Source organism: Monodelphis domestica, chromosome 8 (genome assembly GCF_027887165.1).
Source record: "Monodelphis domestica isolate mMonDom1 chromosome 8, mMonDom1.pri, whole genome shotgun sequence".
Lineage (NCBI taxonomy): Eukaryota > Metazoa > Chordata > Mammalia > Didelphimorphia > Didelphidae > Monodelphis > Monodelphis domestica.
In genome coordinates this window covers 55,084,739-55,104,608 of record NC_077234.1, presented here as the reverse complement: position 1 = coordinate 55,104,608, position 19,870 = coordinate 55,084,739, and the positions used below count along the sequence as shown (strand labels likewise).

The 19,870-nt window shown below is 37.7% G+C and overlaps 1 protein-coding gene across 1 annotated transcript in view; it reads left to right on the top strand.

The window, feature by feature from the left end:
* Positions 1–214: 214 nt before the first annotated feature.
* The window catches only part of DIPK2A (divergent protein kinase domain 2A), a 32,145-nt gene continuing 12,489 nt past the window's right edge, over positions 215–19,870 (top strand). Inside the window, exon 1 of the mRNA XM_001371975.4 lies at positions 215–1,269. Coding sequence (XP_001372012.1) covers positions 613–1,269 — 657 coding nt within the window. The 5' untranslated portion in view covers positions 215–612. The remainder of the gene's footprint in view (positions 1,270–19,870) is intronic.

The following is a 19,870-nucleotide window of genomic DNA, read 5'->3' as shown; positions in this document are numbered from 1 at the left end:
CTTTACACAGGGGAGGGGAGGAACTTTCTCCGCCCCCCCCCCCCCCCCCCCCCCGGCGTCTAGAGAAAGTGTGTAGCAGCTGGGGTGGCTGGCGTTTAGTCTCGCGGACTCCGAGGCCCCTCCTCCTCCCTTCCGCCCAGTCTCCAGCGGGAGGCGATCTACATCTTTCTCTCAGTCTTTCGCCATCCCAGGCCCCGCGCTTCCCCAGTGTGCGACGCGCACGCGCGCGCGCTCCCGGCCGTCCGTTCCCCCTTCTCCGCTTTCCCTCCTCCCCCTTCGGCTCCTCTATAACTTGGCTGGTGTGGAGGAGGCGCCGCTGGAGTCGGACCCAGCGGAGGGCAGGGAGACACAGGGGGAGGGAGAAGAAGAGACAGAGGAGTTGGTGTGGACAAGTGGCTGGGAGGAGGAGCTGGAGCCAGCGCTGGTTCCTTTCTCTTTCCTTCCCCGCCACACTCCGGTCTCTCTCGCCGCGCTCTCCCCGCGCTCTGCACACACGCGCGGCCGGCCACCCGCCCGTCTGCCTTCCCTCCCTCCAGGTCGGGCTCGTGGGCTCAGCGGGGGGTCCCTCCCCCGGGGCGGGGCTGGGGGGGGCGCCGGCGGCCCCCGGGCGGGATGTGGCGCCTGGTGCCCCCGAAGCTGGGCCGCCTGTCCCGCTCGCTGAAGCTGGCGGCGCTCGGCAGCCTGTTGGTGCTGATGGTGCTGCACTCGCCGTCGTTGCTGGCGTCCTGGCAGCGCAACGAACTGGCGGACCGGCGCTTCCTGCAGCTCAATAAGTGCCCGGCGTGCTTCGGAACGAGCTGGTGCCGCCGCTTCCTCAACGGGCAGGTGGCTTTCGAGGCTTGGGGCCGCCTGCGCCTGCTGGACTTCCTCAACGTGAAGAACGTGTACTTCGGGCAATACGGCGAGCCCCGCGAGGGCGGTCGCCGCCGCGTCGTGCTCAAGCGCCTGGGCTCGCAACGCGAGCTGGCGCAGCTCGACCAGAGCATCTGCAAGCGGGCCACGGGCCGTCCGCGCTGCGACCTGCTTCAGGCCATGCCCAAGACGGAGTTCGCCCGCCTCAACGGCGACGTGCGGCTGCTCACGCCCGACGCCGTGGAAGGCTGGTCCGACCTGGTACACTGCCCCTCGCAGCGCCTGCTAGACCGCCTGGTACGCCGCTACGCCGAGACCAAGGATTCGGGCAGCTTCCTGCTCCGCAACCTCAAGGACTCGGAGCGGATGCAGTTGCTGCTCACTCTCGCCTTCAACCCAGAGCCTCTGGTGCTACAGGTAGGTGGGCGGACGGGCAGCTGCGCAGCCGAGACGGGGCGGACGGCCGCCACGGAGGATGAGGCTAAAATGGCTCAGGGGGTACAGAGAGGGGGAAGAAGGGCCTGGTCCTCGGACATTACTCGGCTACTGGCTGAGAATTCCGTCTACACTCTGGACCCTAATGTCGTCTGCACCACCAGAGGGAGTCTAGTCCCACCTCCCCTTCCCCCGGGTCTCTGCTCTAGAGTGTCTTTTTCAACTCTTCTCTGTAACTGTCCCAGAGAATGTCTCTGGGCTGAGTTTTATTCCTCTCTTTCCTATATTAATCTTGGAGAATGTAGAGTGATTCTCATGCCCTTTTCTCTTCTTGTATCTCTAAAGTGGGGAGTGAGTCTTCTGCACTGAAAGTCTATCTCTGGAGAGCTGTCCTCACCCCGCAACTCCGCCACCCCCTCTTGTCCTCCGCTGCTCTTGGTGTAAACCTAAGTAGACTCGTTTTCTACTGGAAATCATATACTTATCTTTGATTGAACTGCATTTTTAAGCCTGAACTTCTCAGCGCCTTCCCCAACCTCTTTTTTTAAAGTTTCTTTAACAGATTCCCCCAAAGAGGAAGACCAGTTGGAGAAGTTAAGAATAGAGAGGAAGGGATGTTTATTAAAGTGAAAGTTAAATCAACTATGATGCAGATGCTAGTAATATAAACTGCTGAATAAAATGAAAGGACTAGAGAAAGGTGCTTGTAATTGGATTAGGGACCAAAACGACTCAGAGTTCAAGTGTTATCTTCCTCTCTCCTCCATGTCTTCTCCTTTTGTATAGGTAGGAATGCAATTGCTGAACCAAGGCAGATTTCTTATACTGAAGTAGAGGAAAATGAGTTCCATACTCCGTAGGCATTACTGTTGCTTTTCCAGCCCTTTGCAGAGCTTTTTAAGTGGATACTGTTTACATTTTACATAAAACAACAGAAGTGTTCATTTTGAGCTATTATTTAAGCTTCTACATAGGTACCTTTCACTGGTGACTATAACGTTTTAAGATTATGGTAGACTATTTATTTGGAAATAAATGAAGCGATGGGACGAGATCCTGTGCTGAGTCACAGTTTCAGAGCAAGAAAGTGCCTTTTATGTGGATGTGTTCCACCCCCGCCCCCTCCACTCCCTTTTACTATCATCCAAGTGTTAGGAGAAAAACACTTAAGGCCCAGACATAGGTAGTGTTTATATGTCGCACTGTGTAGGGCTTCTAGTGATTTGGGGGTGGGAAGCAATTTGGTTCTAAAAATGTTTTTAGCTAGAACATGATGTAAGCAGAAACAGGGTAAAGATTACCATGGCTAGATGGAAATCATATTTTACTCTTTTAAAAAAAATCATTTATATAAATCTTAATAATGAACACTAGTAGAGGGAGTGTCAGGTATGAAATTTCAAAGCAAGGAAGAATTTCTCAAATTCATCTGTAGCTTTTAAGTTAAATCTCAATCAGGACTCACTCAAAATCTTCAGTAATTGTAAAAACAGGTAGCCTAGAAGGGATAAGGATTTATATTCTTGAATGAAGAAATAGTCAATTCTTTTCATTTACACTGTTAGTGAAATCGAAATTCTGATGATTCTTTTATATAAATATGTTTTCTGAGAAAATATTTGCAGTAAGCATACTGCAGAAGACTTGAGGCTTTTATATTTCTGTCTAAAAAGAAAGATACACTTTGGCATTTGAGGAAAAGGTAAAATGATGATCCAAATGATTTTTATCAGGGTATAAGTTTAGAGGATTGGCGTATTAGAACCAGTCATCACAAAATAGATCTCTTAAGAATGTCAGAAATTTAAATCACTTGTTATGTCATGTTTAAGTCATTATTATGACTATCATAGTACCTCATATATCTATTAAAAAATAAGTTTTACAAGTTAATACTAAGTGATGCTTTCTTTGCTCTAGTTCTTATTTCCGCTATGAAATTATTTCCTAAACTCTTTATAAAGCACTCAGTGCCAGGACTTGGGACCTGGTTCTTCCTCCCCACCCCCCTCTTGTACCCTAACTGGCTTCATTAAGTTCAAGTTGTATGAGAACTTTTAACAAAAAAACTTTTAGCTACAAGAACCAGAAAATTAAGTCTTCACTTAGATTATGTCTTAGATTTTTTTCCTCACCTTATACATTTGTAGAGCGACAATTTTTATCAGAAATATTGCTATAAGTTGCTATTAAACCCAAAGAATTTCAATAATTGTTACAAATGCATAATTAAGTGAATAGGACATAGGGTAATAGATAAGAGCTTACTGTACAGAACATTCTATATGCTGTTTGCTTTTTAGATGGGTGGTGTTTTAAGTTTTTATTATGGTTAACTCACATTATTAGCTGCAGTGGTTCTAAATGATGTTGTTAGTACTGCTAATTCGAATCCAGCATTACTGTACTAATATTTTGTAATATTGCAAATGGTGTAGAATGGAAAATGGAATCATTTAAAGAAAACATTTAGGTTTCTGTAACAATTTATGTCACTCATGAAATTGGGCTGGTCAGTCATGAAATTTTTACCTGTTACTGTTTAGGTAGAACAAAAATGGCATATTTTTTAATAAGATAATACCCCTGTGTGAGTAAAGCCAAGGTCAATTTGATCAAGATTTGTGAGATTTTTTTAATAAGGGGAATTTTAAGTGTAGTTATGTAGAGTACCGTTTATATGGCACTTGTTGATCACAAAATTCTTAAGCACTTTAGTCTGGATACTGTCAGAGAATGTCTTTCTTACCTACTTAACATACATAGTGATCTATAGAACATAGGATCAAAGTTCTAAAAGCTGGAAGACCTGCAGGGTCTAGTCCAACCATCTCATTATATAGACAGGAAGAAATAGGGGAGAGACAAGTTAATCCATAAGGTCCCACAGCTAGTAAGTGGTAGAGCCTTTGCCTTTTTTTCTTTTGATAATAAAAAAGTCCATGTTGTCTCAGAATCAAAATGGGGTTCTATAAAACTAGGTCTTTAGTGTTTGGTGATCATCTGAACTTGAATTTGACTAAAAAATCTGCATTGCCAACAGCTCTTATGAGATTCCCATATACATGGGGTTTCTTTTTATTTATTTAAATTTCATTCATTTTCCTTCAAGGCAACTTATACAACTGCATTTTTGGTCTTGATAACAATTCAGAAAATATTCCAGGAGAGGGAGCTACTTAGTGATTAAAACAGGATGCCTCCTCTTGAGTTCATTATAAAAAATTGCCCAACCCCATGAGAAAGTATTTTCTTGATTAAATTAGATTTGCAGTTAAAAAAATTTTTTTATACTAGTAACCTCATCAAATTGTACCAAAGTTTCTTGACTATAAAATTTCTTGATTTCCCCCACTTTAGAGTTCCATAACATAGAATGTAAAAGTGGTTTAGTGGTTTAGAACTTAATATTTTGGTTAGTCATCTGATTTTCTGTGCTTATACAAATCAAATAGTTAATTTTTTTTTTATCCACAAAATCCTCTTGTAGGTAGGAGTGGTATGTATTATGAAAGTAGTACATTTTGACCTGCCAATCAGGTCCAAGGTATTCAACTCTTATTTTCAGAGAAGGATAAATTGGACCAAATTACATTCATATTGTTAACTTGCTTTTACGCTTCTTAACCTATCTAGTTTGAATAAATATTCTCTTAATTGCAATTCTGTAAAAAGTTTGTTTCCTTTAGATAAGGAAGGAAGTTTGAGAGAGACAGAGATAGAGAGAGACACACTATCTAGAATGTACCTGTTTCAGAAATAACTAGAAATAATTTACTAGAAATTGTGCTTTTATCATCCTTCTGTTCTTGCCTCACCTTTTCCTTGCCTTTGCCTTTCCAAAGCTTTCATGTGATTTGCCCAATGAAACATCAGTCTCTTGAGGAGTGTTCTGTTTGTATGGTGCATAATAGCATTTTGAAAATCAGAAGAATTGATTATTTGCTATTGATGATTGTATGTCTTCAGATAACTTAAAGTTTTCTGAGTTAATAGCAGCATTTTAAGAACAGGAAAACTACAAAAGGTAATAGGAAATTTATCTGAAAGGACTCAAGAAGCAAAGCTTTTACCCCTGTCTCTGCCAGTAACTTCTGAGTGACCCACTTGGTGAATCACTTTTCTACCCCTCCATACCAGTTTCCCATTCTAGATAGTTTTTATGAGAAATATCTATTTCATCTCTTCCATATAGGACTATGAGTAACTAAATCTAGAAATAGATTTCTAGAGTTTGTGTGTCTTGACCATACGGTGATTTTGTGCCCGTCTTTAGGACTTAAATGTTAAGAGAGGACAGGGGTGGGGTTAAGTATTAGTTTCTTAGTAGTCTGGAGAGAAGAAATCAATACTAGTATATTCTGCATAGGAAACAACTTGGCATTAAATTCAGTGCTTACTGGTTATCTATAAAGGGAAAGAAGTGACTTTAAATTGATGAGCACAATGATTTTGTATTGAAATATTTTATAAGAGCTTGGTAGATTAATTTGAAACTTGTTTAAGGTAAGGATTATCTTAAAATAGCAGTGAGTCTAAAATCAATGGCAGAATCTAGCTACATTTAAAGGTTTTGGATGATTTTTGACGAATTTTGAATTTTTTTCCTTTTACAGAATAATTTCTCTAGGGAACTACATTTAGTTATTTAATTATTTGTTTATTTTTAATGACATCTCACCATATGGAAGTTCTATTTGCTGAATTCAGATCCAGCCTCACATTTACTGGCTGTGTGGCCATGGAAAGTACTTAACCTTTGTCTGGCTTAGCTTCTCATCTCTAAAATGGGGATAATAATTCACCTACCTCCCAGAGTGACTATGAAAATCAAGTGAAGATATTTGTAAAGTGCTTTAGTAGGTAGGGTCAGCCTCAGTCACTAGTTCAGTGACCCTGGGCAAGTCACTTAATAATCACTCAGTCTCAGCTTCTGACTTGTCTAAAAAGGGGAATTAAAAGCACCCACCTCACAGGGTTGTTGTGGGCCTCAAATAAGGTAAACACTTAAAGCCCATGTAAAAGTTAGCAATAACTATTACGCTGAAATCAGGCTTAAATAAATGTCAAGGGCAGCCTTGAAGGTATAGTATGAGGAGGAGAAAAAACTATCTTTTTACCTAGGTTTTGAGTTTGAGGAATTGTTTTAGCATTTGCTTGGAGAATGTAAAGGGCAACTAGGTGGTGCAATGGATGGAGCTCTAAGTCTTGTCAGGAATACCTGAGTTCATTTATCACTTCAGACACTAACTTAATGGTGTAACTCTAGGCAAGTCACTTAACCTCTTTGCCTCAGTTTTCTTATCTGTAAAATTATGTTAATCACAGAACCTACCTCCCAACATTGCTATGAAGATCATAGTAAAATACTAATTGTAGTAAACCCTATATAAATGTTAGCTATTATTATTGTTATTTTCTCACAGGATTGCTTCTGGCTAATTTTTCAGCCTGCATTTTGAAATTAGCTTTGAATTAGATCTGACACTTTGACCAGTAAGCTTGAAAAATTTAACCCTGACTTTAGGCCAAAAGGTCCTAGTGCCTAGGATGTTGTTGTAGCTCAATATATATTATTGAATTCTGACATTTCTTAAACTAATTGTAGCCTTTTTGTCATTAACTCACTCTTCCAAGCAGTGAATCATCAGTGTGATTTAACTGCAAAAAAAAAAAAGTGAAAGGCATATCTTCCAGGAACAAGGAGCCTTAGAGATCTGTTGTACCAGAATTGTACCCCACACTGGGCACAATGTTTTAGGAAGGTCCTTGATAGCTGGACAACCTAGAAAAACACTTGAGTGCGGTTTTTTTTTTATTTGGAATCCATGAACCTTTTTTTAAAAAAAATTAAATAATTTCAATATAACTGGTTTTATTTGCAATCCTATGAATTTTGTTTTGTGCATTTAAAAACATTCTAAGAAAAACCTCTTTATGTATTGGCTTCAGTGCACGGGTGCCAAAGATGGCACACAGAACACTCTTCCCTCCCCCCCCCCCCCAGTTTGTTACTAGAAAGGCAGAGGGACTTGGGCAGAGCTGCTCAGCTGCTCCCCTCCCCCTCTCCATTGTGCCTGATGACATTTTTTTACATTCTCTGCCTAGCAGCCCAATGGGAGTCCACAGGGAATAAAGTGGGCAGCTCACAGGAGGCAGAGCTGGAGGGAAGTGGAGCTCTCAGGCCACTTGTCTTCCCCTCTCTACACTGGCCAAGGATATTCCTCACTTCACTGGCACCTGCCTCTCCACCAAGCAGCCCAATGGGTGCGTTTTCTCCCTCCCCTGTGTGGAGTAAAGGGGGTGGCACCCAGGATTTGGTGGGGGTAAGGGGCCCAGCACTCGGCCTCTGGGGGGACAGGCATGGCACTTGGTCTGGGGAGGGTCGGATGGGGGGTGGGTCTTGGCACTCCATCACTAAAAGGTTTGCCATTGTTGCTTTAGAGGATCCATTTATACAAAGAAATAAGAGCTCTTGATCCCGAGGAAAGGTAGCCAGAATGTTGAAAGACTTTGAATCCATGATATAGAATGAATGATTGGACAACAGGGAAGCAAGCATATGATAGCTGTCTTTGAGTATTTGAAGAGCCATCTGTTGTTTGGAAAAAAAATAAAAGATAGGGACAGGGAGATGACACAGTTTATTAAGAACCAGGCCTAGAGATGGGAGATCCTGGGCTCAAATATGACCTCAAACACTTCCTACCTGTGTTACCCAAGGCAAATTGCTTAATCCCCATTGCCTAGTCCTTACTGTTCCTCTGTCTTGGAACCAATATACAGTATTGATTCTAAGATGGAAGGTAAGAGTTTTTTATTAAAAAACAAAGTAAAGTATTAGACTAGAACCATTTGATGATGAAACACATTAAGGTGTGATATCAAGAAATAATTCATAAAATTAAAGTGGAATGATATTCTTGAGGAAGTAGCGATCTTTCTTCATTGGAGGTCTTTAGCAATGATAGAGTAAGCACTTATTATATATGTTGTACTGGATTTGGATTAACAGGCCCACGAGTTTCTTGAGAAGTAGCTCCTATAAAGACAGATTAGCTATCCCACCCACCCCAAATCACCTTCCAATGAACTGTTTCTTAAGGGGAAGGCAAGTCAACCTTATTGACTCAGTAGGTCATAGTGAGGGTGGTAAGACAAGAAACAACATCTTTTGAGCAGATCAGGTCTCCACCTCAATCTTGACCAGTCATCTACCCTTTGACCTTGATGTAGACAGTCTAGGACCCTGAGCCCAAGAACTGTGAGAATGATAATGCTTCAAGTCTAGGACCTTTAGACATCCTTCTGAGAAGCAAACCTCTGCAGGGATGCAGCCTGGCAGCAGCTTCTGCAAGTGGGACAGCCACAGCCATTGAAGACCCAGAAGAGAAGGTACTTGTCCTCAAAGGCCTTGGAACTGTCCAGTGGTTCAGGATCTGAAACTTGATGTAATTTCATCAGTGTAAATGACATTAAAAAGAGGTGTCACTGTCTGCTTTACTGTGGCACTTGAAGTACCATGACACCTTCCATCTGACTTGGAGCTAAAACCTTCTCACATATTGTCTTCCCCATTTGAATGCGGACTTTTTGAGAATAGGAATTTTTTTCTGTGTCCCCATGATAAACCCTGACTAAAAACTTCCTTAATCCCCACTCTAAAATTTTGAAATACCTCAAGGAACCATGATTTCCTTGAATTTGTTTTCCCTGTAGATCACACCCTCTCCAATACTTAGGAGATTGTAGTGGCACCAAACTGATATTGAGTCTTTTTCAGTTTTACTAAATGGGCCTGAGAGTGGAACCTTGGCCTAGTTCTCTGACCTTTTCTGGAACTGTGTCCTCATCTGCATATGTGTGGGTTGGACCAGAAAACTTGTATGGCCCTTTCTGGCTCTTAAGTTCTATGAACCAAGGGAGCATTTATTTGCTTTAGCTAATTCTTTACTGTATCTTACAGCATTCAGTCCTGGGACCCTGTCAAGTACAAAACTCTAAAGATGATTAATTGAAATGACAGAGGGGACATAGTAATCATTTTGCTATGTTTATCAACCTGTAAGTGGAGATGAGAGGGACTCTGCCACCCAGTGATGCTTCTGGGGTGTTACAGCAAAGTCCTTTGACTTTTGGGTCTTTTGCTATCTTTTCAGCAGCTCACTCTAGATATTTTTTCACTTTGGAACATTCTTCTTTAAAAAAATTATAATTAATTTTTTTCCAGAGTACATGTCAATACAATTTTCTAATACTTGTTTTCTGATATTTCATAATCCATGTTCTCTCTCTCTCCTTCCCTCCCCTTTCCAAGGAGACAGATAATATGATAGGGGTTGTACATATATTACCAAAATACATATTTCCATGTTTGTCATGTCATGAAAGAAGGCACATATTGCTTTCACTAGAGAAAAAACTCATGGAGGAAATAAAGTAAAGAATAGTATGTTTCAATTTGCATTAAGACATCTGTCTTTTTCTTCTATGGTGGTAGATACCCTTTTTTTTTGGTCATGAGCCTTTTGGAGTTTTCCTGGATCCTTGCCTTCTTGATAATAGTCAAGTCAATCACAGTTGATCATCATATGTTATTGTTGTGTACAAAGTTCCTTTTGTTCTGCTCACTTCACTTTTCATCACTTCATGTAAGTTCAGGTTTTTTGTGTTCCTCTATTTTGAAACAAACTTTCATAACCCTTGTCTTCTACTTTTCTCTGCTAAATTCTAGATGTACTACTGTACTCCTCTCTGCAAAGTGCCAAAGTCAAAGAGTAGAGAAAAGAAATGAGAAATGATTTTTCAGTATTTAAACTGGACAGTGTCAGAGATTTGGTCACAATTTGTACTTGCTTATCCCAAAGCTGCCACCTCCCACATGTGTTGGTTATGAGTTGTGTTAATAGCTATGACCATCAAGTTCTAGATAGAAGGGGATGGGGTGGAATGGAAAGGCTTTGATTAAGCACTTGCAGATCTATAATTTTAGTGGAGTTTTTTGCCCTTTAGTCTGTTGTATGTAAAAGCAAACGGGCATGCAAAGCTTTGATATCAAATGAACCATGAACTTTCACAAGTTCCCTTTGGGGCATGCTGTGTGAATCTGGTTCATGCATAAATCCTTGTATGTTGTCTGTTCCTTTTATTTTCGTTATATCTCCAAAGTTTAGCACAATTATTGACCACATGCAGCTTAATAAATACTTTATTGACTTTGCAAATAAGGTAATTCACCATTGTTCCCCTTAAAAGGTTTGAGACATCTGGGATTCATAGAGTTAGAATGAACTTTTAAAGGTAGATAATTGAGCATTTCACATAATGCAGAAAACTCTGTCTACCTTATGCTTTACAAGTATTTTAAGGTCTTTTGCATTTAATTTCATAGCTGTTGTGTCTGGAACAACCCAAACTCACTGTGTGTATTTGTGGCCCTGTTAACCTCTCAGGGCACCTACAAAACTTGGAGTCTTTTAAGTTGCAGAATAGTTTCATATCTGCATTGTTGGAAATATTTCTTCACTGTAACTTCTCTCTACCAACAGAATCACGGGGTTGGGTGTGTATTCATTTTCTTGGGAATTTGCTTTTGGGATCAAACTTCTTAGGATACCTTTTATAGACATATACGTGTTCATTTAGTTAAGTGAATTACAAAGCAGTTAGAATATATGAGGATGGATAGGAAGAGGATAAATTGGAATTGATATATGTATATTCACCACCCATTTTGTGGATTTGTTCATTAAAAAAGCATTAGTTTTTTTCAGAAGCCTTTTTCTTTTCAGTTGGAATTAGGTGAACTTATTTCTCAGTATACTTTTTGACAAGGAGTTTCCATTTTAGATATAATTGTTTTAAGTTATGGTATAGAACACATATTTCTTTATTTTGCTTGTGTTCTTAAAAAGTTTAAAATTGTTGGAATCTAAACAATGACCTATGTAAAGACTAGCATTTGCTACTTAAGTGGGGTAGAAGGAACTTGTTACTAGAGTTAAAGGTTGAGGTTAATGAAGAAGGACTGTCTTTTAAGATATTTCCTGACATAAGAGACAGTTCTTAGGACTTGTCTTTTGGTTTTTGTTATGATTATAAAGTATTTGGTCCTTGACTTAGCAATTTAAAAAAAGCCAAGTTTCTACTGAAATTTTAGTAAAACTTACATAAACATTAAATCATCCCTCTAATTTTCTACGTTCCCCTTCCAGACAGTTCATACAATTGTGTGAACACATTACATTATTCTTCACCAGCACAATCCACTAATCTCGATGAACAGCTGTTATAACATGCGTTGCTACAATGGGATTTAGATTTAAATTTGGACTGGCCTTACCCTCCTTCCCCCCAATGTACTTGGGTTTGTGTGTGTATATTTTGAACTTTTGACAACCTTTACTTTCCAAGAACATTCAATATTTGCATTTTCGTTTTCAGAAATACTAATTTCTGTCCAAAATCTACCAGATTTTTAGGTTTTCATTTTTTAACAACTAAATGAAGATAATTTTTTCCAAAGTATTAATTTCTTTTGGTTGGAATTTTGCTTTGAATGAAGAAGGAAAGAAATAAACTTCTATGCCTACTTGTTTTATGATTTAAGCAAATTATGATTATATTTCAAATTTTTTATTGGAATAGTGTAAAACATTGTAAATGTTTTCTATTTCTTGGATAAAAGGAATTGTGGATGTATGTTAAACTTGTTTGGACTTGATCTATTAAAAATGTTTGTACAGATTAAAGTGGGGTAGGCTATAAAAAGTTCCAAGTAAATTGACAGTTTAAATTTATCTTATTGATGCATATGTGCATTAATATTTTTAATGAGAGATTTAGTCTAGTTCCATACAAAATATTTATTCTTGGTTTTTAATATGTAGCCTAGTACCCTTTGATTTTGATCCACAGACCTGATTGATAATTTTAAATTAATGGGTATCTTCTGTGCTTTTAAAAACACTGGTAACTTATTTTGAAGTTCCACTACTACTTAGAAAACTTAGTCATATGTCCTAAACTAATAACAAGTTTTATAGACTTGGTTTTACTTGGTATTGTAATGCATGTCATATATTTAATATCTGATATTTAATATTTCGTGTAGTGCTCTGTGTAACAAGGGAATCACTTTAAAAGACTGATATATATTAATTTAAGGTCGCCAAGGAATCAGCTATGTAATTCCTAAATGAAAAACTCAAGTCAGCCGTCAGCCTTTTTTGGAGTTTAATTACAATAGGAGCAAGAAAGGAATTAGAGATATATATATATATAGAGAGAGAGAGAGAGAGGGGAGAGAAGGGAATAGGGCTTAAATACCCCTTCTGTTTAGGCTGAGACTCGGCATCTTTCCAGTGAAAGTTCAGTCATTTTTAGGTTTGGGCACAAGTTAGAAATCTTAAAAGTTCTGTAAAAAAGAAATTGATGTTCTTTACAAAGTAATGTTATTTTGCTTTATATGGAAACTTTTAAAAAGGCAATATATGATTTATACTTTTTTCTTTCCTTAACTTTGTTAAGCATTGCTAAACTTTGAATACTCTAAAATCTCATTCTTTTATATTGCTGGAAATTTAAATTTCTTTTACAGAGCATCTTAAAAATGTCAACATTTTCAGACAACTATTAAAGTAAAGATAAATAAACATGAAACATATAAAACATACTTATACATTATCTTAAGCTAATATTAACTTTAGTAAGTTACTAAATATTAACCTGTTTTTATGATAGGCATTAAAGCCTGATTAAAAAACCCAGAACAATGAGATGGCATGCCTTTGATATGATTAGGAATGGAACAGGTCCAAGTTCATTTGACTTGTCTTTTAATTTTTATTTACTCAAAATTGTTTTGAGTAAGTTATATATGATAATCAGATAAATCATTTATATTAACATCATATATCTATTAACCATATATGCAATGTTATATAGAACCATATTTTAGTTTTAGTAAACTATATTTATTATATTCTATAAACTAGAATATAGTAGAGTTGGGCAATACTGACCTTATGCTTCCATGTCATTATAAACTGTAGATTGTAGGGAAGAAAGGGAATGACTTAGTCTTAATGTGTAATATCTTTTAAATTTAAGCCGTAGTTTTCTTTTAAGTTGATTGTTTCTTTGAAATTCCTCATGACCATGCTAATTTGAGTCCAAACCAGTGTTTCTTTTCATCTAAGTTGTAGGTCTTTAAAAATACTACTGTTTTGAATATTCTCTTAGCTGAGTTACCCGAGTACCACAGTGTATTCAATGAAATTTTCTTCTTAGTGAGGCTTGATTGCTCTGATTAGTTAATGAAAAATTATTACATCTAGTAGAATATGAATCCTTTTAATTAAGTGCCTCCAAAAGTAGCAAGCTATAAAATCACATTTCAGAACTCCTCTTATAGGATAGCATATCTGAATTTCAGTTAACATTGTCAGAATCATTGTAGGAATATAAAGTTGCTCAATGTGACATTTGTTCATATATTTTATCCTCTTCTGCTTGTGACTTGGGTAATGAAGTGTAGATATGGCTGTCGTTTGCCAGTTGGAAAGTAGCCAAAGACGAGGCATTTGTACATGTGCAGATGTTGGCAGGGTTCCCTTTACTCTTGTTGTCAAAGACCATTTTATTGCCACAAAGATATATTTGTCTCTGTTTTACAATGTGGTGTGTGAATATTATAACAATATTGTGCAGGGGGAGGTTTTTGTTTTCACTTTTATATAATAAACTATATTTTTAAATATTAGATTACTTGTACTTTTAAATGGATGTTTATTTTCATAGGGAATATTACAATCTCTTGAATCCTTTTAATCTTTGGATTTATAAGGCAGAAGAATGTAGAAAAAGTAGGTCTACTGTAACTGTTGTGTTCTTATTCACTTTAAAATCAAAACCTATTTGTTAAGTGCAATTTGATTGGAACTATTCCTGGCACTGCACATAAGACATAATGCATAATCTTCTCTTTTACTCTGTCCATCAAATAAGAAAAAAAATCTAAATCTGTTATCAGTAAAACTTGCTTAACTTTTGTAACTTCTACCAGAGGATCAAAGACTTACCTTTGAACTCGCTTTCTGATTCTTAATTTATAAACAAACTCATTTTTAACTCATTTCAGTAAGATTTCAAATCACTAAAGTAAGGTATAAGGTATATACTCTCTGTAACATTGCCCTTAGCACCAATATCTTGTAATAATTTGCATTAAAAAACCCTTAAAATCACATTTGTGGTTTATTATTGATCTAGTTGCTGAAGACTTGACCATTACTAACTAGAGCATTCCACTATATTTTTTTCTTAGAACAGAAGTTCTTTACCTTTATTATGCCAGTCTTTTATCTTTTTGGCAATCAGTGAAGTCTGTAGGTCTTCTCTCAGAATAATGTCTTTAAATGCATTTTTTTAAAAATGCCAAGGGAGCAGCTAGATGGCTTAGTGGATAGTCAAGCCTGCTGACCAGAAGTACTGGGTTAAAATTTGGCCTCATACACTCCCTAGCATTGTGATACTGGGCGAGTCACAACCCCATTTACCTGGCCCTTATCACTTTTTTGCTGTGGAACCATTACTTAATATTGATTCTAAGGCAGAAAGTAGAGATTTGTTTAAATATATATGTGTGTGTGCGTGCATGTGTGTACATGTTTATAGGATTACAGAGGAGCCACTAATTGAAATTATCAAAATTTTATTTAAAAAAAATTTCTTGGACTCTGTGGCCTTCACTAGAGCCTAGTAGCAGAAACATAGCCACGCAAAATATTCATTTGAGTCCCTGGTTAACTTCTTGTCTCATCTCTCTCTCCCCTAGAAATACTGCCTCTTTGGGAGTATTTTCCCTCTTTATAATACTTCCTTTAATGCAAAATATTCCCTCTGACTTTTTCATCTCAGGATGTGTTTTTGTAAAATGCAAATGTTGCCAAAGGCAGTGTGTTTTTAAAGTGATTCAATTCGCTTTCTACTACTGAACTGGGGGGGGGGGTGCCCCCATAGAAAGCTCTCTGTGTGCCATCTTTGGCACTTATGCCATAGGTTTACCATCACTGGGTTAGGCAATGAGGGTTTAGTGATTTGCCTAGCGTCTTCCAACTAGAAAGTGTTCAAGGTCATATTTGAACTCAAAAGCTCCCATCTCTAAGCCTGACTCCCTAAGCCACCTATCTGTCCCCAAGGTGCCTTTATAGACCAGATGGCAAAGAGTGGACTTTTGAAGGATGTAATGGCAGGGAAAATAGTAAGGCTAAATGGTTCTCTGTCTTTGTAGAAAGATTATAATTGGTGACTCTGTCCTCATTCAAGTAGTTTGAATAACCTTTTCCCCCCTAACAAGAAGGGGTGGAAGTGGAACCAGACAACCCATTTAACCATCAGTGGGAAGGGGAAAATGACTAGAGAACTGGAGTGGAGTCTCTCTCTCTCTCTCTCTCTTTCAGGGTTGGAGAGAAGGATTCAACTTCCCTTGAGTAGGGAGAAAATAGAGGGAGTTCTGCTAAGCAGATTAGAGGGATAGGGCATCCATTGGGGCTACTACTACTGGACCCAGAGCACTATGGGTGCTTGCCTTCCAGAGATTTAGCAGATCAGACATGAAGAGAAACCAGAGACCTGGGAGGAACATCAGAGGTCCAGAAGAGAGAACAATGGACACATATCAGAAGAATTTCATGAAAACTACATAAAAGGGCTTCCAAAAATTAGAAGCTTATGTGACCATTTGTTATGAGACTTAAATGAGATAATATTTGTGAAGCTCTTAGTTGGCACTTATTAGGGTACTATATAAACATTAGTTGTAAAGTGCTTAGTACAGTACTTGGCACATTCTAGGTACCATATAAATGTTGTTGTTATTATTATAATATGCTTGCCATTTCCTTCTCTACTGTAGCCTTTTGTTAGGCAATCAGAGATTAAGTGACTTGCTCAGGGTCACACAACTAGGAAGTATCTGAGGCTGCATTTGAATTCAGACCTTCCTGACTCGAGGCCCAGTGTTCTAACCACTGACCCAAAGCTGCCTAGAGTTTGATTATTTAACAGTGTACTGAAATGGATAGTGAGTTAGCACAGGCTCAATAGCTTCTAGGAAATTCTTCTATGCTTTTAATGATTCTATTTCTTCCTGAAACAAAGGACGGTCTTTTAACACTAATTATTCTGTCAGTGTTATATGGCTGAGTCATGGAATATAGCAGTCTCTGAAGCCTTAAAGTTGAAAATCACCCAAAAGACAATGGAGAGGTTTGTAGTGAGATTAAACAGCCTGCAATGCATTACACCAGAAGTGTCATAAGAGTTGACCAGAAAGAAAAAAGAGACAATGAAAACAATTGTCATTGGATATGTCTGTTCCTGGTATCATGCAATGTCAAAAGAATCCAAAGAAGGTCTTTCTAGCACATGATAGTTCACCCTTTTCTGTGAATTTTTGTAAGAATAAGCATCAGAGTTGCCCAGTGTAGATAGTTACAGATGTACTGTAATTAGCTTTGCTAGGCAACTGTTTGGCCCAGGGGATAAAACACTGGGCCTGGAGTCAAGAAAGACCCAAACTCAAATATGACCTTAAACATTTACTAGCTTATGACTACCTTGGGCAAGTTACTTAGTTTCTGTCTGCTTCCATTTCCTCAACTATAAAATAAAGATAATACTTAACCTCACAGCATTGTTGTAAGGCTCATGGGAAATAAAATTTGTAGAACACTTATTAGCACATTGCCTGGCACATTTTAGGCACTTAATTATGATTCCTTTTCCCTTCCCTTCTTTAGTGGGCATGCCCACTGTGAGATCACAAATTTTGGGGGGTATGGAGAGGAAGAATATTTCTGTCAAACAGATGAAAGAAATTATTGAAGAATGAAAAAATGATGTTTTATGTACAAATAATATAATTTTTGTGATCAAAATCAGTATTTCTAAAATTTAAAAAAAAAATGGGGGAAATATTGTAAATAAGTAGGATCATAGATCCTAATACTGGAAAAGGCCCGGGAAGCCATATGTTCCAAACTTCCTATTTTACAAATGAAGAAACTGAGGCCTATGAATGTTTTGGCTTGTCCAAGGTTACAAGTAGTATATAAAATAAATATCCTTCACCTAGAATCTATAAAAAACTAATATATATGCATATATATGTATGTGTGTGTGTATATATATATATATATATATATATGTATATAATACTAATATTCCCCAAAGGAGCAGTAGCAAGAAGAAAAAGTAAATTATTATCCAGATGAAAAGTTGTTCATATTCCCCAATCAGACAAATGCAAATCAAGGCAGCCTCAAGATACTACTTACAGATTCTCTAGTTAACAGAAATAAAATTTAATGTTGAATCTATAGGAAAAAGCTGTTCTAATATCTTATTGTTAGGATTAGATAGTATTTTGGACTGCATCTTGGTAGTGTATAAAATGTCAAAAATGGATCCTACCTAAAAATCTCTTTACCATAAAGATAATATGAAAAGGAAAGAAATGATAAAGTAAAAAATATCCATTGTCTCTTTCTATTATAAAACAACTGGGATTAATCCACATATCTAAAAAGTGTAGATTGGCTTAATACCTTGTGATACCTTAATATAAAGGAATACTATTAAAGCTATCCTTCTGGGACCATTCTCCCAGCTCCATTTATTTATAGTCACCAAGTTCCCTGAGGGAGATGATGGCTAACTACTCCTACTGATTTTTATTGTTGAGTAGCCCTGCTGGGATGGGTTTCTTGTACTGTTGTTCACCAGTCCCTAGTGGTGTGCTTCCCATTTCAATCAACCAGTAGCCTCAACTAGCTTTTAGCAAAGGATATCTATGAATCAGGTATACCCAGAACAGTTGGTATGAAACATTTCTTAAAATCTTTCTCCCCTTGTTACCTTACAAGCCCTTGCAATAGAAGTCCTTTTCTTCCTTTGTGGAGTTCTCATGAAGTTTCCTCTAGGTTCAGCTCGTCACTGAACTCCATGGATCAATGCCTTTATAGAGACCATAGTTGTCACTTTTTTTCCATCATAATCCCTGAAGTTACTGCTGTCTTTGAATAACTTTCCACATCTCTCAGTAGGTGCTTTCTTTGTGGTTAGCCACTACTCCTCTGGTGACCACCACTCCACCCTCTGCAGTTTTCCACTGTATTGCTGGAAAGACTTATAATAGATATCTAAATTCATATAGTTTAATGATATACTTAGAGCAGATTACAGTGGTAAAAAATCAGCACTGCTAGCTTCTGTTCCACTGTTCTGTTTCACTCCTGTCTTTTATCTTCTTAAAAATCAAATCATTTATACCCAACATAGTGTTACAAAATACTAGAGGATTTAATTTTTTTCACAGACATCTTTTTGAATCCTTTAGGCAATTCTTAGTTGTTACAAGGGACAGGGTAAAGAAGTGCTGGGGGTGATGAGAAGAGTTTTTGGTAATTTTTTTTGGCAAAAAAAAAATCCCATCTTTTTAACTTGTACTGAGACTTCCCACAAATCAGGAGGTTAATTGGTACAATTTTGCAACAATTTTATCTTTCAGGTGCCTTTGACCAATAGTGCTAAAATACATATTTAAGAAGTCAACCTGGGGGGAAAATAGGTACTATTTAGCAATATTAAATTGATTTATATTGCTAGATGGAATTTTTTCAGGTGGATTTCTATTTCTAAATGACATGTTTTCTCTAACATAAGAAATGTCTTCAACATGAGAGTGGCCAGTGCCTTAAATGATTGATTTTACCTTGCACAGATTTTACTTCATTTCATCTAATAACCTGGTCATTTATCTGCATAAGTACCTAGAGAGTTAGGTGAATAGATTAAAGGGCTCTTGAAATATAACTAGAGTAATTTCATCAAACTAATGCAAACTTTAGATTAGCATTTTAATACGTAAAATTGTTTGTCTTTTAACTATTATTCACTGAAGTACATGATTGTGAATTTTATCTCATGCCCTTATATTTAAGAAGAGGCTTTATCAGGTAATCACTGCTTTAACAGATCTTTTAGGCTGAATTGGAATATCCTTGTAAAGTAATGATTACGAAATAATTGCAAGATAAAAAATTTTACTAGTTGTTCTTCCTCTAGAATATTAAATGGTATTAAAGAAATTTGCTAGCATTTATCATGTATGGCATATGGCTGTCTGTTTATAGTCAGAGATGCTACTCATGAAGATTGCTGTTACTACACTGGGAGATAATGACCCCTCCATTTCTTTAAGTATGTGTATTATGAAAAGATAGTTGTCTCTAGGCAACATTTTTCTATATTTATATTTACCTCTTCGTTGTCTCCTCCATCCCTTATGCTGTCTTCTGACTGTTCAAAACCCTTCTCCACACCTAATGCTTTAAAATCATTTTTATCCTACATAAAATTTTCCTGTTTCTCATCCAAATATCAAGGAAAGGGAGCAAAAAAACTTAAGGGTTTATGTTAGTGCCTTTAACCTTATTGGCATGTAAAAGTGCAAGTTGTTAATGTAAATTATTCTCCAAAACTGGGAATTATAGGAGAGATGCTTGAGGGGCTTCCTAAT